The sequence below is a fragment of the Astatotilapia calliptera genome, chromosome 19, assembly GCF_900246225.1.
Source record: "Astatotilapia calliptera chromosome 19, fAstCal1.2, whole genome shotgun sequence".
Classification (NCBI taxonomy): domain Eukaryota; kingdom Metazoa; phylum Chordata; class Actinopteri; order Cichliformes; family Cichlidae; genus Astatotilapia; species Astatotilapia calliptera.
In genome coordinates this window covers 19118691-19143347 of record NC_039320.1, presented here as the reverse complement: position 1 = coordinate 19143347, position 24657 = coordinate 19118691, and the positions used below count along the sequence as shown (strand labels likewise).

The 24657-nt window shown below is 45.2% G+C and overlaps 1 protein-coding gene across 3 annotated transcripts; it reads left to right on the top strand.

Annotated features, from left to right (window-relative positions):
* Positions 1–29: 29 nt before the first annotated feature.
* LOC113011806 (SLIT and NTRK-like protein 3) lies at positions 30–19452 on the top strand. 3 transcript variants are annotated; one of them, XM_026151575.1, is made up of 7 exons: positions 30–180; positions 8021–8301; positions 8491–8742; positions 8980–9095; positions 9356–10279; positions 11471–11690; positions 17117–19452. In XM_026151575.1, the coding sequence occupies exons 2-7, from the start codon at positions 8086–8088 to the stop codon at positions 18239–18241; spliced, it is 2853 nt and encodes a 950-aa protein (XP_026007360.1). In that variant the 5' UTR covers positions 30–180; positions 8021–8085; the 3' UTR covers positions 18242–19452. The 3 variants fall into 3 exon arrangements, with proteins under 3 accessions (XP_026007360.1, XP_026007359.1, XP_026007358.1); XM_026151574.1 differs by lacking the exon at positions 30–180 and adding an exon at positions 5092–5222; XM_026151573.1 differs by lacking the exon at positions 30–180 and adding an exon at positions 5092–5352.
* The last annotated feature ends 5205 nt before the right edge of the window (positions 19453–24657 follow it).

Sequence of the window (24657 nt, the reverse complement as noted above, 5' to 3'; positions counted from 1 at the left end):
AAGGAGGCGTGGTTTGGGTGTCAACACGTGTGCGCTGAGCAGTCAGGAGCGGTTACGTTGTAACAAGCTTCAGGCCCTGGACGGGCAACGACAGGCAGCCACCTGGATGCAAACAGACATCTGTTTATGATTATGACCAATAGATTGATAATATATCTTACCGGCCGCTTGTCATAACAGGTAAATGTCTTAGTTTCTCATCTCCTCATGCAACATGAACTCTCAGAGCTCTTTGAAGTGAATGCTGTCTTGTCAGCTAGTGACATAATAATAATAGTATCTGTACTTCAGAAAAACTGCCTCACCACACAGGTTGCACTTGTGAAGTCTTCACATATGGATCATTGGGTTAGGGACCACTAGGTGGCAGGCACAGGCCACGGGGGATAGGGGGGCAGGGGGGGGGGGGGGATTTACTCCAGATCCTTGAGGTTTATCTAGCTTTAAGACTTCCATTAGAGGACTATCCTTTAGTGTTGTTTTCATCAAATGCCAAGAGCTTTTAAGATGTGCATTAATGCATTCAGCACATTTGCAGGGAGATACTTACCACAACAGATGAGAAGATAACAAGAGGGGGAAAAAAGAAAGTTTTATTTCCCCACATTACAGCATTTGGGTATGTTAACAAAAAGACCTAAAGCGAGGGTTTACTGAATTGGTCTAATATACCTTTACTTCAAACGTTATGTCACAGTCAAAGAGTTAAAAGCATCATCCTATGAATAAGCCACGTTGACATTTGTCCAGCGCTCCTCCTCGGCCTTCACTCAGCAGCGTGTTGGCATTTCCCCCCCCTCCGCTGTGCCAATATGTCCTCCCCCTCACTCACCAACTCTCTCTTTTCCTCCCTGTCTGAAGCCAATCTGATTTGCCCCTGGGCTTCTGTCGGCAGAAAGAGGTGATAAACACCGCAACCATGACAACCGGCGAGCCAGACACACGCCTGAGTTCCTGGATCCTAATGGCTTCACTTGGCATCCTCTCCTCTTTTAATTCATCAGGTCCGGCCTTCACCTGAGTTGATATTAAGGCTCTCTGGACAGATGAAGGCGCCATGATTCCGCTACACTTTGAGCTCTCTCATCCAGTCTTTTAAGATAAGAGTCTATCAGCTTGTGAGATGAAACAGTGTTAACACTAAAGCATGCACACTGCTTTAATTAGACCTCAGGAATTAGTCACTGAATAAATATTTCCTCTGTCTGGATAGTATTAACGCAAATGCAGGAATATTGATTCTTCTGACAGCGATTTTCACAAACAAATCCTACTGATCACTAATGGAGCCTCTGTGAAAACACTGTCACTGGGACAAGGCATGTGAGCACAAAGCGATTGCTCACCCAAAATTGCAAGGCCGTGGTAATAGCAAGGATAAGCACCGTATTAGAAACTCTGTGAAAGTGCCTTTATGTGTGTCTCCATGCGAAAACTTTCAGAGCAAAAATGGCAGGCTTGAGCTGGTGATCGATTGGACGGGCGTCCACAGACTGTGAACCTCACCTTTAACGCTAACACACATGGCCTTTTCCTGGTAAAATATATTGTATTCGTTTGGCTGCAACGTGAGCCATCATAATTTTCCGCCTTTTTTTGGTCCCTCTGTATGACTGAGCCCAAATTGAAGTTCACATCGGGCACCTCAGGCCTCCCCCGCAAAATGTGACTGCGTGAAAATGGAATGTAGAATGCAGCCAGCTGAATCAACATAGGTAATATGAATGTGTCCCCCTCGGACACCTTCCTTGAGTCACGGGAAGCAGCAGCAGCAGCCTTTACCTTAAGACTCTGAGAGGGCAAGGTTCCCATAGCAACTGATTTGAATCCTAATTAAAACAGGAGATTTGATTAATTAGTTCAATGATGTGTGTGTGTGTGTGTGTGTGTGTGTGTGTGTGTGTGTGTGTGTGTGTGTGTGTGTGTGTGTGTGTGTGTGTGTGAGAATGTGTGTGTGGCATGACTGTTTGCATGTGTGTGGGAGTCTGCATGTTCTCGTGAGTCACGGTGTATCTCGTGTGTAAATGAGGATGGGGAGGGGTGGTGGTTTTATATATGCCTATACGTGTGTGTTTATGTGTGTGTTTATGTGTGTGTTCGTGAGCCTGTGAGTAATCCTTTGAATCACTGCCGTGTCTCCAGCATGCGTGTGTGTGTGTGTGTGTGTGTGTGTGCTATGTCTCCCGGGAGGCTTGTCCTTGCCTGCAGTACTACTGTGTGAATCAGAGGTGAGGCCTTTGGAGTTGCCCTCTGCTTTAATCTGGAGCTAATGACAGAACCACCTGCCCTCCTGGCCATCCTCCCCCTCCTTCCAAATACCTATTCCGTCTATCTGTTGGCTCCCTCTTGCACTCCCCCCTTTACATGTTCAGCCAACCCTCACAACCTTACCCAAAATGCTCACTGTCTCCCTCCCACACTCAGCTTGTTTTATTCCCTTTTTCGCTCCTTCTGTCCCTCTTCTCTTTCACTTGCTTTCCACATCCTGCCACAGAGTGCATGATACTTCTGCCTGCATCTCTGATTGCCTCATCGCATTGAGTAAGCAGAGACTAGGGGGCAGTGCAGGCCCCAGTGAAACTCAAACACGTGTTTGGGGACGACTCAACGCTATGTGAGCAAGATGTAGCTTTAAGGAGCTCTTTCGACCAAGGAATAATCTGCGTCCTTATTCTTGTTGGTGCTCGTTCTTAAGTCTTGAGTTTGTGTGCCCTCACGCACGGAAGCCAGTCCTGCCGGAGATCGCATGAGCAAAGGCATAATTGGAAAGAGCTGCAAAAACTGGGATGACCACTTTGTGTGATGTGTCCTCGGTGGAAAGAAAGATGGAGTGAGCAGGGAGAGGAAAACAAAGGAGGAAGAAATCAAAGCAAGTAAACCAGACTGAATTGACAAGAGCCCACAGGAGAATCAAAGTAAGAGAGTAACGAGGAAAGAAGGGGAGAGAGAAGGAAAGGAAGGAAGAAAAGATGTGTATTAAATAAGGAATAAGGAAAAGTATGCTCTGACAGAAAATAATTCACATGAGAGGAAGGGAAAGCCTTTGGAGAAGGAGCAAGCGGAGGAGGAAGAAAGGAGAAGTGGCTCAAATGAAACAGCATGACTCCCCATCCATTTCAACACTGGACAGCTCCATAGACAGCACTAGGCCAGTATAAATAGATCCCCTACTTTAGAGGCCCCGTCAACACTCTAAAAAAGTACTTTATGTGCTCAGAGCGGCTCCTGCCCCCAGAGAACAGACACACAGGTATCTGATGGTGCCTGATAACCATCTTCACTCAGTTCCTCTCCGTTTGTTTTCTTAATTTAGGGAGCCTCCACGGTTCAACAACAACACCTCTGTGAGAAAAGAGTGTTTTTCTCCCAAATTCTCCATCACGGGCAGCATTCTGCCCTGAGGTGGACAGTAATAACCCCAGGTCTGGCATCACATTACCCCTGTCACAGAGATTACAGTAATATCTCAGGACAAAAACCCCATGCGTGATTGAAGCTTATTTATAAACACAAGCATCCCTGCATGGTGTAGGCGAATTAAATGTGTGCATGCCTCAGTAAGCAATCCCCACGAATGCATGTGTTCATGTGGCTGTGCATACATGCCCCGCATCAGCCAGCCTGTTTCCATTGCGAGTGAGCGTTAAGTAGCCTTGTGGGGAAGCTGTAATACAGACTAATGCACCTGAGAGCCCTGAAATCTATAACCATCATCTACATCTCCCTGATATTACTGGAACCGTCTTACTGTTTCTGATAGGAATCTCCAGAGGACCCCCCCCCCCCCCCCCAATCTTTACTCCTGTAAGGAGAGAGAGAAAGAGAGAGAGAGAGGAAAGAGAGCACTAAGGGAGAAATGCACCTCTCCATTTCCTCAAGGTTATTCACCTTAATGCACGCTGAAATCAATGTGAAATTGAACTGAAAATTGAACTTTCAGCTCAGTAATGTGGAAGACATGTTGTTATTAAATCTTTTCCTATAGCCATGAAACCGGCTGACTGATAGTTGAACGCTTTTGAATGCGTGTTTTCAAAACCATGGCACCATGGGGTGTTTTATTGAGACCCTCCCCTTGGTCCGCTGGAGACGCCGGGCTTCACGGGGGCTCCATAGCCGCCACTTAGAGAAAGTATCGATGGAGCATCAGCCACCTAGCAGGCTGTGATTAGCTGATGTGGGGAGCTCAATTCAGCGTTGGTAGGGGGGCTTCATTGCTCTCGATCTGGGCGGCATCTGTTGCGCCCACCACCCCCGTTTGGCAGGACAGGTGTTTTGATGTAGGCCGCGCACAAACTTCTGGGTCTCGCTGTAATCTCCGCTGCGGCCCCCCTCATAGAAGTCACCACAGTTTTCCCGACCGGTACCGTGTTTGTGTGCGCGTGTGTGCGTCCTCGAGCGCGCGCGCGCGCACGACGAAAGCCAGCTGGCACGAGTCGCCATGGTAACACACACCGGTTTCACGAAATCCGTCGGTGCTTAAGGGCAAGAGAGGAGAGATGAATAAACTAATGAGATTATAAATTATTGTCGGTATAGCTGAACAGTCGGGGTATTTTTTTTTTTTTTTTTTTTTTTTACCGGGATGCGTAACCGGGCAACGTGAGGAGAAAGTTTATGGGGCCCATTGTCTGTGACTCTGTTGTGTCTCCTGTAATCTGTTTATGATGAGGAACTGAACTGGCTCCTCTGGTGAGGAGGAACCCACCCTGCGCGCTTTGGCCTCATATAAAAACTAGCAGGGCAGCCGCCTTATTGCATGATTAATTCCGGCGCCTGCCCCCCTCTTTTCCCCTCCCTTCTATGAATTACCTAGTTGTCTTTGAGATGAGGAGAGGATTCTCCATTATTACGCCCAGGTTACAACTCCGCGCATTGCACGTCTGTTCAGCAGACCAGTGCCGCAGCTCCCACGGGCTGCACTGTGGAGAAGCGGACCTGCATCCTAAAGCCAATCGTTTTTTTCCCCTCTTTTCCTCTCTCTCTCTAGCTCTCTCTCTCTCCCGGTTTTTATCCTCCACCTCATTGCAGTCTTATCACGTCTCTCCCCCCCCACCCGCTCTGGTCCCCCCTCCCTCCCCATCCGCCTCAGCCGCTACAGGAGAGGAGAGAGGGAGCGAGAGAGAGAGGGAGAAGAGTGCGGCTGAATGTGAACGACATGTCGACAGTCAGCCTCTAAAGTGTTTTCTCGGTCGTTCTCTAATTCTTTGGCGGCGGACTGAGTGAGTATTACCCGCATCCCTGCTCTGCTAAGCGTCGCTGTGTGGATCAGAGAGGCTGGTGAGGAGAGACAGACAATGAGGAATGCAATTGGATTGCGTTGCTCTGCCAAGGATTTTCATACATAGCCTGGTAAATGTCTTAATAGGTTCTGTTAATGACTAGGCTGTTTAATTGGTCATGCCTTAATTATTCTAACTATTACAATTTGTGTGCGTAATGTTAGGGGCTAATTGATTTTCTTGAAAGGCTGTGAGCTATCCAGGCTCATATCCCCATACATTTGATCAGTGATGCTGCTGCTTGCCTGATAGTGCAGATCTGTGCTGAGAGCAGGGGCCCATGTAAAAGCCGGTGTGAAGCTTGGTGAGTGTGTATTCTGACGGACAGAGAGGACAGAGAGATAGAGACTGGAATTATGTGACATGAATAATATGGTGAAGAATAAGCAGTGACTGTCATCTCTGGTTCGCTTGCGTCAGTGTGCAGGTCTGGAGGAGAGGGGAGAGTGAGAAGAAAAAAAAAAACTCAGAGAGACTAAAGAAAGACAGGGAGGGAAGCCACACCTGTGTCAGGACGGTTTTCAGATGGACATGAAGACAGAAGGACAGAGACAGACGCACGCAGAAGCACAGGCAGAGTTCTGGGCTGCCACCAGTCAGTGCTTAAGTCCTTTCGTTTCTTGTTACCATAATGATGCAGAGCTATGCCGACTGCTGACTAGTCCACTCGGCTGATTGGAGAAAGAGGCTTGACTGTGTTTCTTCTCATTAGGTAGAGATGCCCATCCACTAAAGCAGACTCCTAACAGGATGGATCCCAGTGGTCTATCTGGACTCTGTATTGATCTCCTCTATACAGGGGGGCCACGGTCCAATAATAAACAATACATATCTAGACTGAAGACCCAGTGGGACTCTGAATGGGCAGTATTTTGTATTGTTTTCCAATTTGTCCAAAACTGTTGAGCATGTAAGCCTGTTTTCTCCTGTGAAGCACAGATGCTCTGAACACTTTCATACACTGATGACTGTTTTTCACTTCTCCTTATGCTTTCTTCCTTTAAAATCGTGAGGTTTTCCAACAAGTATTGCAGCATTACACTGGTTTGTTATGAAAGCTCACACTCATCTACACGTGTCTAGCTACCTGTTTCTGTACTTGGCAGGCTATAAAAGCCTACTTTTTGGATATGGTTTGACCTTTCTCACATTGTGTGCAACACACACGCATGAAACTTGGCTCCAGCACAGTTTCTCTGTGAGGCGGGCGTACATTGTGTACAGGGCAAGAGGAGGGCTTTGATGTAATCAATATCAGATTTCAGCTGTTTCACTGTGAGCTCTCATCCTGAGTGGCAGCCTTGACTGACTTCTTGCTGCTTATGCAATCCCACTCTTCTCTCCCACCTCACCCATTTCCTCTTCTTTTGTACCTACTCTCTGCACATTACCCCTCCTTTATATGTCTGCCTCTCCTTTACTCCTTCCCTTCCCCTTGTTCCCATTTTTCCTCCTCCTCCTCCTCCTCCTCTTCTCATTTCTACCTCTCCCTTCATCTTTTCCCCGTCATAATCATCTTCGTGATTGCTCTTCCTCTCCCGGGCGGTGATGTTTTCACTCCTGCCTCCTTGTCTAACTCGCTGATGCTAGATTATTGCTGTATGATTACAGCTACCATACCATCATGATCATTATTGCATTTCGCATGGCAGTGTTCAACACTGTATGAGCAGATCGAGATGCTTTATCCAATTTAGATCTCATTAAGACTCGAGAGGAAATATCCCCGTGCAGCACTCACAATCTCAGCTGTTTTTCGCTTTTCTTGTCTTTGTTGTTGTGCCAGGAGTTCTGCAACTCATTCTCTTGTTATTACCGCGCCGCTCTCATCATCGTCACGACCATCATCGCTATCGCCGTCAGTTCACGTCCCTGCCTGTCGTCGCACTGATTCACACCACCCCCACCTTTTGAAATTTTTTTTGAAGAGTTTTGATTTTGCAGCAAAGCTTTTCACTCCACTGTCATTATCACAATAATGATTATGACAGGACTCGATGGCTGTTGATAACCCAACGTATTTTTCTGATTGATAATATGGGGTATTTTGTGCCTCATCCTTCTGTTCTCTTGATTGCCATTCATCTTATTAAATGGAGCAGTTCATTAGACAGAAGCGTTATGAGTCTGATTTGCATTCACCCATATTCATATTGCATACATTAAAATAACACATGCGTGACATTTCGGCTTCACCCGGCATTTGAAAACACAGATGAATACATTCATCACAAGCTTTGCCCACCCCCTACCCCAGCACTCAGAAAGCCACTCGGAAAAAGGATAAAACGTGATTCACAGGTGAACTAGCCCACGTGCGTGCCTTTGTTTTGCATTTTCAATGTCAACATTTGAATTTTTAATTCAAAAGAGACATTGTAGCAGCTGAGAGATTCTTCAGCCTGTTGTTTTGTGTTGAAATCAGTTTGTCCTGGTTTTGTAAACCCTCTAAGCCTTGTTTTCCTGTTATGAATACAAGCACATGCATACATGGTTGACGGCTATCATATCATACTGTGGCCTTCCTGTACAGCTTCATTCCACTATAATGCTGTTCCGTCCCCATGACACTACACTCTGTGTGATTTAACATTTATTTTCTGACTGCTTTAGTATGCCTCTGATGTATCATCCATCTGATTCATCCTGAACTGACTTTTGCTGCTGCCTCCCTGGCTGTTTGCCCTCTGTTAACAATGCGTTTGTGCGATTGTGTGTGCGTTTGCCTCACCGTGCAGTGCGGTGAAGGCGTGATGCCGGGCTGTAGCCGCAGGCTGTTGAGCTGAGAGGGAGAAGCAGGAGGATGCAGTGGGTCACTCTGGCGGTGGCCCTGGGGTGTGCGCGTCTCTCCCAGGCGTCGCACACCCCCACCCCTACCCCCACCTCCACACACACCCCTCTCGTGGACAACTCCGAGGAAGAAGTGGACGAGCCGTGCTTCGAGCCGTGCACGTGCGAGGTCAAAGAAGGTGTGCTACACGTGCACTGCGATGGGCGGGGCTTCACAAATGCCAGCCAGGTATGGCTTTCTTCATCATTTGTCTGGCCACGCATGTGGAGCTGCACTTTACTGCGCTGTCACTTATCTTATTATCTAATATATCTCCCAGTCTAATATCCTGCCTCTAATGTGGCTTAGGGCTGTTTCTAACTGCTAAATTTATGTAATTAATAAGATAACTAATCAGACCTCTAATTAATCATTCAGGTGTCACAGTCATGGGTCCGCCCTTTCAAACTCAACCTCCAGAGGAACTCTCTAAGGCGTCTCTATAGCAACGGGTTTCAGCACCTTGGCAACGCAGTGTCGATAAACCTTGGCAACAATGCTCTCCAGGACATCCGAGTGGGAGCATTCCACGGGCTCGCCAAACTGAGACGTCTGTACCTCCACGAGAACAAGCTGGAGGTTTTCAGAAATGACACCTTCGCCGGCTTAGAGGCTCTGGAATACCTCCAGGTAGTCCCGAAGAGTTAATCCGTGTTGATTATCCACGATTGACTTAATTATTGACAAATTTGTCCAGGATTACTATAGATAGCTGTGACAGAAATAATCAATGGCTAGCAGGTGGCCTGTGTGAAAGGATCTCCTCAAAATCTCTGTGCATTTTTGCAAACGGAGAGCTCTCAGTTGAGTTTACTTTCCAATTCGAGCAATTACTCATTCGTCACATCTTTTCTTTCTTACCTGCAGGCCGACTACAACGTGATCAAACGAATTGATAGCGGTGCTCTGAGGTTCCTCTACAAGCTTCGTGTTCTCATCCTGAATGACAACCTCATCCCTAACTTGCCTCCTCATCTGTTCAGGTTGGATTCTGATTATTTTACTGCAGAGCTTTTAAATTATGCCAGGACTGATCTGTAGAAATATCAGTGTCTGACACAATTAGTCACGCTGTACTGCTGAATTAATGTTCCTGTGGCATACTATTTCATATCATCAGAGATGGATTAATCATCAGATAAAATGCTGGCTCCTCTGTGATGGAATGTGTGAATTTTATTTTACTATAACAGTGTCCTTTCATGTGAACTAGCAAACTATATCCCTCCTCCTCCTGTACCAGATCCGTGTCTCTGACTCATCTGGACCTGCGGGGAAACCGTCTGAAGAGCCTGGCATATGCTGGGACCCTGGAGTACGTTGGCCGCTCCCTGATGGAGATACAGCTGGAGGAGAATCCCTGGAACTGCGGCTGCGAGGCAGTGCAGTTACAGCAGTGGCTGGGTCAGATTCCCTACACGGCGGTAGTTGGGGATGTTACATGCGAGTATCCCTTCCACCTTCACGGTAAAGACCTGAGGGAAATCCCCCGCAAAGAACTGTGTGCCGACCTGCCAGATAAAGAGCTGCAAGCAGTGGGGAGTGGTCCATCAGCAGGATCACAACCCCAGCATTTGCCCCCTAACTCTAAACACCAACCTGGGCGAGTCAGACCAACTAAGCCCTCCTCTATGGTGCACGGCTCCCGCCAGAACACACATACTTCCTCCACTTCGTCATCCTCTTCCTCTGCAGAGCGTAAAGACAGGGAGAGGCACCCAAGGCCGACTAAAAGGCCTCGACCCTCCAGAACATCCCCCACGCCACGCAGTCTGATGCCCAACCAGAATCCCCCGGTGGCTGGTTACCAAACACGGCCCCCTATTCCCATCATCTGTCCCCTGGGCTGTACTTGCAACCTGCACATAACTGACCTGGGTCTCACCGTCAACTGCAAAGAGAATGGCTTCCTCAATGTGTCCCAGCTCACACCTCGGCCTCTCAACGGCCGCAAGCTCTACCTGAGTGGAAATTTAATACAGAGGATCTACCGCACAGACTTCTGGAACTTCTCCAGCCTCGACATGCTTCACCTGGGGAACAACCGCATCTCGTACCTTCAGGAGGGCGCTTTTTCCAGCCTGACGAGCCTGAGGAGCCTCTACCTGAACGGAAACAATCTGGAGAGGCTGAGCCCCCACATGTTTCTAGGATTGCAGAATCTAAGGTAAGAACCTTTTGGATCAGTCACACCATTTACTTCTATTCACTTCAGACATACATATTAATTAAAACCTCATCAGCTTAGGTATTTAGAGATTTGTTTATAAGTATGTGGAAATTAATTTCACTGTAATACTGGAACGGCACAGAGCAGAACATTTTGATTACCATTATGCCGGAGTTTGATTGAAATGGAAGGTGCCCAGTCTCTTCCAGAAGTGTCATTTGTTAGTCACGCTGCCTGATGCCATGCTTCAGTTTGGGTGTGAGTGACAACGTGAAAATTAATGGGTTTTTGTTGTATTTGCATACAGAGGTGTCGATAAGGCGGTGAGACATTTGGATTTTTTGCCAGGATTCTTTTTTGAAGAATAAGAAAAGCTTAAAATAAAAGCACACTGTCAGAGTGATGCATATTTATGTCATCATCAGAATAAGACAGTTCCTTGGTTAATAACCTATATCCAAAGTCAGTCATTAAACAGTGAGGAAGACAGCAGAGCAGACTGCAAAGACCTCTTTTAGCCTTTTGGCTTTCAGCTCCACTATTTTATATTTAAAGACAGGGTTCAGGAAAAAAAAATCTCCATAGCCATTTATTTGACTATTAATCAATAATAAAAATCCTCTCTGGACTTTTCAAAATGTCTACCTCTTAACCTCTTGTTAGCCTTTGTTAGCGACTTAATGGTGAGGGAGCTGTACAAGTCATTTAAACCAGATCCATCACTTATTCTAGCAATTGCACTACTGGATGACTAGCATGCACAGAGAATTCTCCAGCTGTACTCTGCACATATTTCTGTTATTTAAAAAAAAAAGAGTCCTTTTAATTTGATCTAACAAGATAATCTGATACGCAAAGGCCAGTGTTAGTAGTCATCAGTGCAAAATTACACAATTTTATTTGATAGTGATCAGTTTATGGCTGCGAACAGGGGATGAGAAGATGAAATCCAATTTCTGGTGTGACTTTGTGACATGAATATTCATTGATGTGTTTGCCATGCACGGAAGCGGGACATACTTGGAAGTTAAATGTATGAAAAGGCATCAAAAGGAATGACTAATTTATGCAGAAAGGAAAATGACCTTAGTGCATCACGAAATGACGAGATACAGCTTAGATACAACATACCGATAGTCTCTTTGCTTGTAAAGTCTGTGACACTGCCATCTTCTCTCCTGTCTATAGGTACCTTTATTTTGAGTACAATGAGATCCGTGAAGTCGATCCCGGCACTTTCGACTCCATGCCATCCCTCCAGTTATTGTTCCTTAATGCCAACCTGCTGCGGAGTCTCCCTCTTGGTGTATTCTCCAGAGTCAATCTAGCCCGCCTAAACCTTCGAAACAATCACCTGCTACAGCTTCCGATGGAGGGCGTGCTTGAACACCTCACCGGACTGGTACAGGTTAGTGTAAATTACTACATTACTAACCGTATTTACTGAATGGCTGTGGCGGTGTGGATGCAGGTGGATGCTTGAGAACACAATTCTGGTCTGCTAACCTCTGTGTGTGCAAATGAGTCAGATACCTGGCATGAGGCTTTCAGCTAATTTAGGCCAAATAACATGTATTTTGCTGACTGACAGTTGCCGGGTGGAAAAATAGAGATTATTGAATTGGATCACCCCTGTTGATTTGCTACACAAAAATGTGCATAATTATACAGAGCGTATTTATTTCAAATGTCAGCCGATGAGATTAAAAGAACTAATAGATTGCCAAGACACATTATATTATCACAGCTTGATGAAATAAACAAAACAACCTGAAATCTTGGATCAAGCCATGGCCACGTTTAAAAACTTCTGGCAGCCCCTGGTCTCCTGGCCTCTGGCACAGCTGCAGTTTTCTCTGTCATCTGTAGCGTCTGTTGTTTTGCAGGCTCTGCTGTGGCTTGTGGGACTATGGTTGCGCCTCAGGTATTCTAATTGGAAAATTGCAATTGACTTGATTTGCATAAGTGGTCTTAATAAATCAGGAGCTAAACTGGAGAAAGCTGAACCTCTCAAGTTTTTGTGAATGCTTGTAATTAAAGTACCTTTCAGTAAATAGACTGTATAAACTGCTGTTATGTGGTAAATCCAGCTTTTTGTGAGAGCTTACCTCGCACATTTGACTGCAGCTTTATGTGACTGGTTGCTATACACAGCGCACCAATAAGGACAGAAAGCGAGGTGTTACATTTTTTTTTAAATTATCCTGCTTCCTCTCACTTCAGCAAATTTAGTGTACCAGGCTTTTCTTAGACAGCCCGAGTAGAATGAGGTAAGGTGGGTGTAGATTAGCCCGAATGTCATTGTGAATTTCCATTTTTCTTTGCTCCATGCAAAATTCCTGATCCTAGGTAGTGTGGGTGAGACTGGCAGTTCAGAGGCTGTTTCTAAATCTTTGCTCGAGGAAGGGACGACAGTAGTTCACGGAGCTGGAGGAGCCATGTAAAAGTGTATTATGGGTTTTTCTTTTGCACTGTTATACACCTCTGATGTCCAAGAGCATTAAAGCATTGACCAAATGGAAGCACACAGTGGGCTGTATTCATAAAGCTCAGTGGTACGACCATTGTAGTCCCTCAAATCTGTGCCACAGTAATTGAATCCATTCATTTACCAGGGTTGTTATTACTCTGACAAAGCCACATTAAGGCTGCCCATAGACCACGTAAAATAATGTGACAATGATATCACCTGTTGACTTACTGCTGGCCTGTTTGAAGCTCGGGATGAGGGATTTCTGGGCGCTGGCGTGTGCTTTTGGAGCCAGAGTTTGCACAGAAAAAAAAAAAATCAAAGGGTAACGCAGATGGAAACGGGGTTTAGCTCGCAGCTGCAGTAAAAAGCAGTCCATTTTGTTAATCATAAAACAGCAGCATGTATAGCTTAGAGTCATTGTCACCATCAAGAGCAGGATTATACAGTTACACCCACTTATATACACTGATATGAAAATACCCTGCTGATGTCAGTGTAATTAAAAAAAACAAAAAAACAATATTAGCGTGACACCAGGGAGAAAAATTCAAATCACTCTGGTGTTTATGATTTCTTAACTAGAAAACGAATAGCAGCTCAACAGCAGATGAACCTTAAAAGAAACTCGAGTTAGGTGACTCAGTATCTGAGAGGATGCCAGAAATAATATATGTACAGTTCAGAAACACATATGTCTTTCTCAGTAAATGCAAAGGACGTATTGTGCAGCAGAGCAGCGCTTCCCTGTCATTGCCAGCCGTAATGAAGAAACTTGCCCATGGCCATGTTTCACTTATATAAACACAAACAGCAAGTCTGTCTCTGTCCGGCGATAACAGCTGTAAAATGGCCATTTGTTGCTTTTACACTTTGGTTCTGTGTGGATTACAGAAACAAGATGTGAAGTGTTAGAGAGATTTAGAGGTGGTGGTAGGTGGATTTGCTTATCTGGACAGAGCTATGCTAGCTGCTTCCAGGCCTCTTCTAGCTGTAGCTTCATATTTAGAGGGTTTTTTCTTCTGCAGATGTAAATATGGAATCTTCTCAACACAATAACAAGCAGTCAGAATGTTTATGAAAGTGAAAACAAGTTATATTTTCTTGCAATACAAGCCAGCATTTCAACTGAAATTGCACATGAAAGGCATTTTTTTTTCTTTTTTTAAATAAAAGTGAAAGCATCTGTAATCATTTTAAACGGTGCTCTGAAAAGATGTGTTTTCTGTTTCAGCACAAAAGACGTCTTTGGTCTCATTGACTGGCTAAGTACTCTGATTTAGCATTAAATGCCAACTCATGCAGGTGCGCTGTGAGGTGAAATTTCTTATAGAACAAAGGTGGGATTGATAAGAGTAATGTCGTGTTAATAGCCACTCAAATTAAATTATGTGTAGGTAGCTAAACACATAGGCAGTGTTACCAAAGAGCTATTAAAATGATTTAATGTAGTAAAAAGTTAAGTTCTTTGTCAAAGAGTTTTCAAAAGAAACAAACTGAATTCCATTATAATTCTTTTTAAACACAGAAGCTGTGACTGTGCACTTGAAACTGGGATTTTTGTCCATAATGTGTTCACATACGGAGATATAATAAATGGCCATAACTATCTTTAGCAGCTGTGACAAGCAAATTCTTCTTCTAGGGTCTACAGTCTGTTTGGAAGAGCTGATAGAACCGCTTCCATCGCTGGGTGCTCTTTCTCATTTTATTTTATTTTTTCCTCAGACCCTCATGTCCCCATAATAACAGTTTGCGGCACATTTCAAAATCAAGATATCTCATACAGCTGCATTAAAAGACAGTGTTTATTTTCCCTCCGAATAAAAGATCAAGGGCTTCTTTCCAGGCTCGCCATGTTGCGCTGATGTTCAGCAATCACACGGAGGCAGAGATGCCAATTTCTTCACCGACACCAGCCTCAGTGGACCAGAAACTCTTGCTCTTTGCTCTGTGCTATTACTACCGCTCTCTCTCCAGCTACATAAAACACAAACAGCTGGATAGAGAAAGTTCATGCCCCTTCTCGAGGGGTTGTTGAAGTCGCTCGGGAAAATATAGGAAATCGCTATCTGAGGTAGAAGTCTATGAAGGGAGCACGAGCACACCATGAAAAATAAATTACAACACTTCAAAAAATAGAATAAAATCAAAATCTGTGTGAGTGCACTCAATACCACAATCTGATGAAATATAGAAGTGTAAGTGGAGAGCATCGATACGTTAGTGCTTTGACATAATTCTTTGGCTTTCTGTGCATAGCATCTCACACTCTACCACTGTAGCTGTAAAGACAGATTTTAAATGTACACGTTTTTCAAAATAAACACAATTTTGCATATGCTGCAGGTTCTTCTTCAGTCTTTTCGTGTCCGCTCTGTGTGTGTGTTATTCAAAAGACAATGAAACCCATTCATCAGTATGGAGAAGGCTTGGCAAGCTGAAGCTCAGGGGCGTCTCGTCACCAGAGACTACAGCAGAATCCCTGCGCCAGAACTTCCAAAACCTGCTTGTATTGACTCTATTTCTGTGAACTAACTGGAGCAATTCTAATGACTGACAGGATGTTTGGGCAAAGTGATCAATTAGAAGGCACACAGCTCACTAAGAACGTTCTGAATTTCTCCCCTGATGTGAATTCTTTTGTAGCTCTCAAATAAAGTTTGGATGATTATTGCCTGATCTTTGCTCTCTGTCATAATGATAAAAACCCACAAGAGCAAATATGCTCTTCTGCGGTTAAAGCAGGGCCATTTCAGTCTTTTATTTAAGTCAGGCTGAATATATTTTCTGACAAAAGAGGGTTTCCAATATATCATCGCAGGCTGGATTAAAGCAATGAATGCTGGTTTGGTTAGTGTGCCACTTTTTATTGTCAATTTAGTGTACGTGACTTACTCCAAGCCTTTGTGTTCACAGAACGTGCATAATGGTATCATGCGCTCATATTTTCCCCGCACCTGCCGGGCTAACTGAGGGTCTATAATTTCCTGTCACAACACAAGCTGTGATTGACAAGTTGACAGCAAATCGCACACTAGGTGACCAGGCGTATAAATTGTAAACAGTGTTGGATGTGTTGGACAGATGCTTTGAAAAGAGAAGGGGATAAAGCCTTTGGGATTTGCGTGAAAGAAAACAATAAAATGCTTCAAGAATTTCCACCAGATGTAAGACTGTCATTATGAAAGTTATGAAACAGCAAAAACAAACTGACACTTTGGTCATGCAGTGTTTCTTTAAAATGTCACTTTGCTCATTCGCGCTGCGTTAGAGGCTAGATGCGTCACAGTAATGCGGTGGATGCTTTTCAGTGGACTTTTAATATGAGTGAGTGAAAACTGCAGCATAGTTTCTCTTCACCTTCCAGTTGCAATTACGCTATTATGAAAGCCACACAAAAAGCCCACAGTGGGCTAACTTCAATAAAGTGAAGGAGCATCCGGTTGTTCAGTGTGAGGCATGAGGAGGTAGCTGTATCATGGCTCCCACAACAGCAATGCTGAATCATCTCGGAACGCATCCATCTATTCCTGCAAGCCAGGGAGATAGCCTAACCGAATTAGCATGACAACATTTGTGCGAGCTGCTTGGAAGTGTGACAGAGAGAATATCAGCTTTCATTGCCAATGTCATTGCTAAAGATATGGAACAGATGAGTTCTGTAGACAATACAACGTGATGTAAGTGATTCCCTTCGTGCATAATCTGCTTTAAGCTTTTCAGAGCGCGGCAAAGTGAATATTTGAGTTTGTTTTAAGGCGCACAATCAATAGCTGGCAATGAGAAAATGGATTTGCACGCATACCTATTGGATTATAGCACAGGGGAGAGTTGCATCACATCCTGTTAAAAACAAAGTGCTGTGATACTCTTGCACGCTCGTCACAGAAAAGCTGCCGGTGAGTTTTATGAACAAGCACTAATATAGAAACTCTGAGCGGTGTCTATTCAAAACTTTTTTCTATGAGAGCCCTCGCTGCTGGGAAGAGTTGAATATTGAGGATATATCCAGCCTGGGCACCATCATCTGGTAAATGCAAGCACTTTAGTGTTTTGATGACCCTATAATGAGAGTATTTACATAATCTGTGCATTCATCACATGCATATTTTAAAAATAATTTGGAGCTACTGGTCAGTGTGGAGAGCCATTATATCAATTCTGAAAAACTCATTTTCCAAACCTTATTACTTGGAAAGGGTTAGAGATATCATTTTTCTGGTTGTCATCTAAATAGGAGTCGGAGCCATCGGCCCATTCTTCAGCACAAAGTCAGGGAAATTATCTACTGCACGGCAGACCAGTAATTACACTATAACTACACAATGACAACACACTGTATTTTTAATGTATTTCTCCAGGTGGACCTGCAGCAGAACCCATGGGAGTGCAACTGTGAAGCTGCTCCACTGAAGCGTTGGCTGGAGGGGCTCAGCGCTGTGGTTGTGATGGGAGAGGTAGTGTGCCATTCCCCGGATAAGACCAAAGGTGTAGACCTGCGATCCCTCTCCATGGAGCTGCTATGCCCTGAGCTGGAGCCTCAAGAGGACCAGGACCAGGAGGAGCAGACGGCCACCTCCACGGCTGCAGACAGAGGCGTGTCGGTTGACTACCCCGGCTCAGGCGTCGATCCCCTTCCGGAGAAGAATTCAATCCCTCTGTCGGTCTTAGTGCTCAGCCTGCTTGTGTTGTTTGTCTCTGCTTTCTTTGCGGCTGCAGCACTAATCGCCTACGCCCTGAGGAGGAGAGACAAGCTGCCGTTCCGCCGCCAGGGAGAGGTGGATTTGGCCGGCATCCAGATGGAGTGCGGGATCTTCACCGAGCAGACGCACCACCATCATCATCACCACGGCCTCCCGGAGACGCCGCCTCTACCTCCGCCTGAGCACAACCACGTCTACGACACCATTCTGCCCCCAGAGGCCGCCGCCAAAGGCCCTAACCCTGCGGCGGCATCGCACATGTGTAGCAACCCCATCTACAAAGATGAGCAGGACGCAGCGGTGAAACAGCGGCCGCAGCAGCAACAGACGTTTGCAGCTTCGAAAGAGTGCGAGGAGGGTTACTGCTCTGCAGCAGAGAAGGAGAGGGAGTGGGCTCTGGAGGTGTCCTCGTCACCCATCAACACTGTTACAGGAGCCATGGGACCACTCGCTGGCCTCCACGGGAACGGCATCCTGTGCCCCACAGTAATCGACAGCCAGGGCCCCACTCCTAAAGTGGAGCTGGTGGACTGTCTCTTCAGACTCCCAACTCCTGAGTTCAGAGATTTGCCAGATAGGTATGTGAGGCCCCCGCCCCGCTACCCTCACCCCCAAGACTCCAAACAGGACACGAGACCCGACCAAACGCTCGTGGTCACCACCACCACGAGCTCCACTCCAGGTGGTAGCAGTCAGAGCGAACAGGGAGCTGGAGAGCAGAGAGCCAGACTGAGGACCACACCAGACTACATGGAGGTGTTAGACCGCTCTTACCAGTTTTAACGGGCCTCCTCTTTCTCCCCCTCCTCATCCTCCTCTTCCTGCTACCCATCTTCTCTTGTCTCTTCATCATCTCTCTCTCTGGTGGTGAATCATTCAGTAACAATGACTTCTGTACAGAGGTTGGCTTTGAGAGGAGCCTGTGGGGGAGCGGGACTACACTACACGCTATGTTTATTCCTGGATAACGAGCTGAGGTCACTTTTTGTATTTTCCCCACTACTGGCATATAGGTTGGTTTTTTGGCAAGGAGTAGCTGATCACAGATCTCTGCCTGGAGGCAAAACTTCAGCTGCAGCTACTACAGTATCCTTTTCTTTTTCTTTTTAAAGTACTGAGGCTCGGCTTTTCTACTCGGCGCCACAATTAGCGGGAGACGGCATGATGGTGGTGGTAGTGGGCGTTGATGCTCATAATATTGCTCTCAAAAGACCTGCGTGGAGGTGAAACACACCAGCTCTTCAAAGCATCATCAAACACAGAGTCGTGAACTGTGACAGCCTCGAAGTTTAGAGCGAGCTGGGTGGACACGTTAGGATGGAGACCAGACAGAGAAAAGCAAGAAGAAGAGAAGTAACTGAAAACAGCCAAGTGCCTTAGCAATGAACAGCCAGCAGTGTGGTCAATGCTTATTTTTCTATGAATACAGATCTATTTATCTAAACAAAGAGGTTTGACTACCAATGGATGGGACGCTGATGGACGACTGAGACTAATCAAAAACCCGCCGAGTAATTGCATTCCCCTGGATGAGCCAAAAATAATAATATACCCAGTCAATATTGGAGTTGTTTGTATGCAGTTCTGTTCATTTTCATCATCTCATCCAGTTAACTTAATTTGCTTAACCGGTTGAATTTTTTTTACAGGGCTACGATGATGGACATATCCAGGAATAGTCGTTTGCTGTGTGAAATTATAAAAAGGTTCTGGTTTTATGGAGAAAAAAAAAAAAGATACAGATTTTTTTTTTCTTTGGTTTGTTTGACTGAAAGACAAAAACAAAGGAAATTACAGAAGGACATTAAGGCAATGGATGCATCTTGGATTTCTTAATCAGCCAGACTTAATGGGGCCAGGAGGACCTCTGCTGCACATTTTCATTTTCATCGGACACAGGCACAGAGGTTATTGTATTGATTTTTAAGTATTTCTCAGAGGAAAATTGAATGGCAAAAAAAGATCAATGGACAAAAAAAAAAAAAAAAAAACAGGATGTAAAAAAGGCATTTTTTGTCTAAAAAAAACAAAAGAGACAGACACTTCTATCAACTATCGATTATTATCTTTTACAGAGGTACCTTTTTATGCTTTCATCTCTTACCAATAGTAGAGGCAGTTGTGAATATATTTATTCTTAGTTTTCGCGTGTTGAAGCTCTCCTGTAAGGGATCATGTTATATTAATGTATAGGATGGTTCTGCATCTGGTTCAGCCTTCTTACCGCCGACCCACGAAATACAATAAAGGGTGCTACATAAAAAAAAACTACTGTGTAACCGCTTCACACATACATACACTTGCCCTGACCCCCATAAATGCACACTCACTCTCCCTGTTGCTTTAATAGTGTATGAAAGAGACGGCTTGAGGTATGCTAAGCCTCTAAGCTTGTCCATGCAGCGTGTTGCGGAGATCAGATGAGAGTTGAGCAAAGCTGGCTGCCTGCAGGGTTCCTCACACACTAAAGGGTGGAGATAGAAGCTAATAGTGTGAAATCTACCACATTAACGGTATAAAATAAATACAAGTCCATTGGGTGAAATAAGGACATAACTGGGGGCCCTGTGGCCAAGGTCGTGAATTGCTAGTGTTTCTTTCATAATGATCTTCCCTCTCTCTTCTGCTTTCATCTTTCCATCTGATTTGCTCCTTTCTCCCCTTTTCCTCTGCTCTTTATTCCTCTGCTCTCCTCCTCACCTTTTCCTTTTGTTCTTTCTTCTCTCCTCTATTTCCCCTTCCTTCTCATTGCTCTGGCTGTCAGCTCAGCCTCGCAGGACGGACACGGAGAGGTGCTGTTCAATATGCTGCTCAACACACAGGTAGCTCACATTCAAGTGTGTGTGTGTGTGTGTTTTGTTTCTTTCTGCTGTGCTCTTTCCATCCTTCGGTGATGAGTGCAGTTCTTCAGACGCCTCCTCACTCTCAGTGTTCAGAACTCTGTTGCACAGATAATCCCCCTGTGGGTGCGTTTGTGTGTGCGTGTGCGCACAGTCGCGACTTTGTGCATTCAGAGGGGTGTGCCTTTGTTTGTAGGTGTGTGTGTGTTTAAGAAAGTGTGTGAAGCCGGGCGTTTGTGCGGCTCGTCTGTTGGCATGTGCATGACGGGGAGGGTGAGTGCAGCGGCACAGCCTCAGTCCAGCCTTAATCCTCTAAGCTGTGTAGTTCACTCATGCCACATCAGCCCCATTGTGTCTACAGACAAAGAAGCCCAGTTAAAACTAAATGCCAGTTAGAGCAACAAACGACTAATTATAGCATCATTCTCTCCGTCCTGTTCGCTCGCTTTCCCTCACTTTTAATGCTTCCTTCTCACTTCCTCGACCATGAGCATGTCTAATTTTTGCAGCCCTCTCTGCTCTGGACCCGTTTCAGAGAGTGTGTGTTTGTGTGGGTGTGAGCGTGTCGACGTGTGTGTGTTTGGCTCTTGCGTTTCCCTGTATGCTCGTGTATGTGTATGTGTCTGTGTATGTGTGTTTGACTATCTGACAGCTTTGCCATGGTTCATGTGTTTGGGTCCTGTCAGAGCTGTCCTGTCACTGTGTGAAAAAAATCATTCATTTCCCAGAGTCGAGGATGAAAGAGTCTTTAGACTTCAAACGCCTGTGGGCCTCTGTGGCTTAGATTGCCTCTCGCTCTTCCACCACCACCGTGTCATTTATTCCTTAAAAAATACACAAAAAAAACCAGTGCGGCTGTGGCATCGGTTAAGTAGAGATGGCAGAGACGTGGCGCGGAGCTGGACAATTAGCCTGATTAAAACACTGTCATTTTGCATAATAGATTTAGCCTGAGCTGCGATAGGCGGATCCTTCTGAGTGAGAGTGTGTGTATGTGCGAAAGCATGAAAACATATTCTTCTCTGCATAAACATGCGGAGTATTAAAAATGCACAGTTAGGCATGGTTTGAAAAGAGATCTATTTAAAAGTCATGGTGCATAGCTGCACAAGCTTTGGTGTTTGGCCATGACAAATAGTTGTGGTTGAGCTGGTCATCGCTCGCAAACACACGCGCGCCACACACACACTCATAAACATTTACATCAATATATCAGCGCTGCAAATGTGTGCACACTTTCTACATACAAATACAAGTAAGCACGAGTAAACAAAGTCCATTTATATATGCACATAAACTGTACATACAAGCACATATACAAACACAGCGTCTGCTGCAGCGCTGTGATGTTGTTTGGTTGCTCTGCATTGCAGTAATCGGCTCCGCTCTTCTCCTCTGCTCTCACCCACAGACAATCACCGGCTCTCAATGGACAACATCAGCAAGGGAAATACCTACAAAGAGTGCGAGAGACATAGAGAGAGGGTGCAAGGGGGAGAGAGAGAGAGAGAGAGAAGGGGGGGACAGTGAAGGGAGAGTAAGGAGGATGCTGGAAGAAAGGGGATGATGAGAAGGTAGGGAGGGAAAGATGGACTAAAGAAGACAGAGAGATTTAAGGGCAGATGGGGGAAGATGAAAAGAAGGCGAGAAAGATCAGCAAGCGGGTGTTTCCAGGCTTAAGGCTGCTGGAGGACTTGTCATTTGCTTGCAAGAGGAGAGTTACTGTAGGCAGCAGGGCAGTGAGAAGAAAGAGGAACTTAGAGTAGATGTGCGAAACAGACTCAGATAATGTATCTGTCCATTACGGGGGCACACATTTCTGGCTGCCTCTGCTTTGTGTCTGCTCCTTGGCACGCGACGCCACCCACGTGATCTCTGCAAAGACCTGGAGCTCAATTACAAGTCTGCCAAACAGTTAAAAGATGAAGATTTTTGAGTCTTCTAGTGTAAAATGACAATACTTATTTACAGGCCTGTGAAGGAAAATGGCGGATTACTCGGCGTGGTGGCTAGGTGTTATTATAGTAAGCTGATATGTGTCTGTTACTGTGTCATTCTGCTGTTGCGCTAAGCTGGTATGGAGACACTAAGATGGCAGGGACCGGCCCGGTTGACGTTGAAAACATCACGCAGGCTTTACAGGGCCTTGTCTTGAAGAGTTTGTGTGTGCGTGCAGGGTCTGCGTCTTGTCAGTTTTAAGGTTTTTGTGTGCGAGAGATGAAGAACAGACAGAAGAAGGAGAATATGGGTGATCTTCACAGAAAAGCTATTTTAAGGGAAGTTGGTATCATTGAACAGATTTGCACCCGGATTTTAAGTCCCCATGCAACCACAAGGTTTTGAGTTTCCTGCTGGAAGAAGACACCGCTTGCCTCGGGTTCCTAGCAACTCCCTGAGAACGCTGCCACTAATAGAAAGCGAACAGAAACGTAATTATGCTCGAAATGGCATTTTTGAAGTCTGATTTTCACTTGGAGATTGGCATTATTGATTTTTTAAATCCAATTTTCCATTTTTAAAAATTGACTACATACCAATTATTCGCTGGATTGAGACTTGGAGAAAAACTACAAAGCCTGAGGATCACTGTCTCTCTCTGAAACAGTGTTGACGCCACCATAAATTCTGATTTGTGAACGTGTCTCCCTGCTGTTTCCTTCGTAGTCAGAAGTGAGCCAGGAGCAGAGGATTAGAGCCTACCTCAACACTGGAATGCCTGGTGGCTGCTACTGCACAGCTCCCAACGCTTCCTAAATACCCCAGCTGGTGGTTTTTAGTTTTGAGAGGCAGTGGGCCACACAACTGTCGACTTTGCACTTCATTTATGATAAACTTAAGTCGGTCTTAATCTCTGCTCGTCGCCGTGTGTTGAACCAGTGTTTGGAACAACATGTTTATCTGGCGGGGAAGGCGAGTGGAGTGGGAGCCAGGGGAAGGCACCCGTTCATAGAGATAACCCAGAATGTCTTCTCTCCCTCCAAGTGAGGCTCTGAAACTGGGAGTGCGATTGTGTTTATGTGTCTGTGTGCAGGGCCGTAACAGTGATTTATGGGTCCTGTGCACAGAGGGGAGTTCTGGACCGTGGCTTTACTTTTTCATCACTGCAGTTATGGCATCAAACAACTAAATCCAACCAGCCACAACATAAAGTTCGCACACTTTGATCTCCCGATCGGTTACAGAAAAATCCTCGGGGAATGATGCCTTCAAAGCTGTTTTCACACATGAACCCCCAACAGTGTTGGGAGAATCAGACTGGGGATATTGTCCGGAGTCGCCGTTTATCACATGTAGCACACCGAAGATTTTTGAGTCAAGCCTGCACTCTCTGATGGTTTCAACAATGACTTTACTTGGGCAGAGCTTTTAGCAGGCAGGACACATGATACCCACTCACCTGCCTGCTCTCAAGATAGTTAGCTGTGCTATTCCCACATGGGCTTAATTGGACATTATCCAACTTCATTCTAGAAAATGAAGTTATAGACTGTTAAAGGGGATCTACCCTTTAATTGTACCTCTATAATTTCAATACTGGACTCTACTAAAATAGATTTGTTTGATTCGCTGTTCAGAATAATCCTTATTTATCTTATACTGAGCTGTTGGTGCACATCGGTTCATCCTCTGTTTGAAACAAGCTGGTTTAGCTCTACTCCTTTTAAGGCCACCTTTAATTTCAGTTTGGTTTTCTCTCACTGGCTGCCCTTCGCAAACAGAAGTTTTGAACAGCATGTAGGTGTGGCTTCCATGGTCACATGCTGCGCTCACTGACCAATTCATTAGGTGCATCTTGCTAGTATTGGGGCACACCCTCTTCTTACATAGATTTAACAGCTTGCTGGAATCATTCCTCAGAGATTTTGGTCTATTTTCACATGTCAGCATCATGTAGTTGCTGTGGATTTGTTGGCTGCACATCCATGATACAAATCTCCCTTTTCAGATGTGTTCCTGCATTGAGATCTGGGGACTATTTGGGTACTTGTCATGTTCAAGAAACCAGTTTGATCTGCATTCGTGACATGCCACAATATACTAAAAAAGTAAATGATGTTCAGTTGATACTAAGTCACTCTGGTGCTAAGAACCATATTACGCCATTACAACCATCCTAAATGGTTTCTATCAGGCTGGATGATCCATCCAGCCTGATAGATCCCAAGCTTTCATGTTTTTATGGCACATTCTGACCCTACTAAATGTTGCAAGAAATCAAGACTCAACAGACCAGGCGTGCGATATTTTTCTAATCTTCTATTCTCAAGTGTTGCTGCGAATTGTAGCTTTAGTTTCCTGATCTTCTGTATACTTTGTTGTAAGGAGTGGGTTATTTGAGTCACTGTTGCTTTCCTATCA

Bases quoted from the DNA above. Each gene is read 5' to 3' on its own strand.
- LOC113011806 (XM_026151575.1), top strand. From the start codon at position 8,086: ATGCAGTGGGTCACTCTGGCGGTGGCCCTGGGGTGTGCGCGTCTCTCC. The intron at 10,280-11,470 runs GTAAGAACCTTT...TCCTGTCTATAG, and splicing joins CTAGGATTGCAGAATCTAAG to GTACCTTTATTTTGAGTACA. The intron at 11,691-17,116 runs GTTAGTGTAAAT...GTATTTCTCCAG, and splicing joins ACCTCACCGGACTGGTACAG to GTGGACCTGCAGCAGAACCC.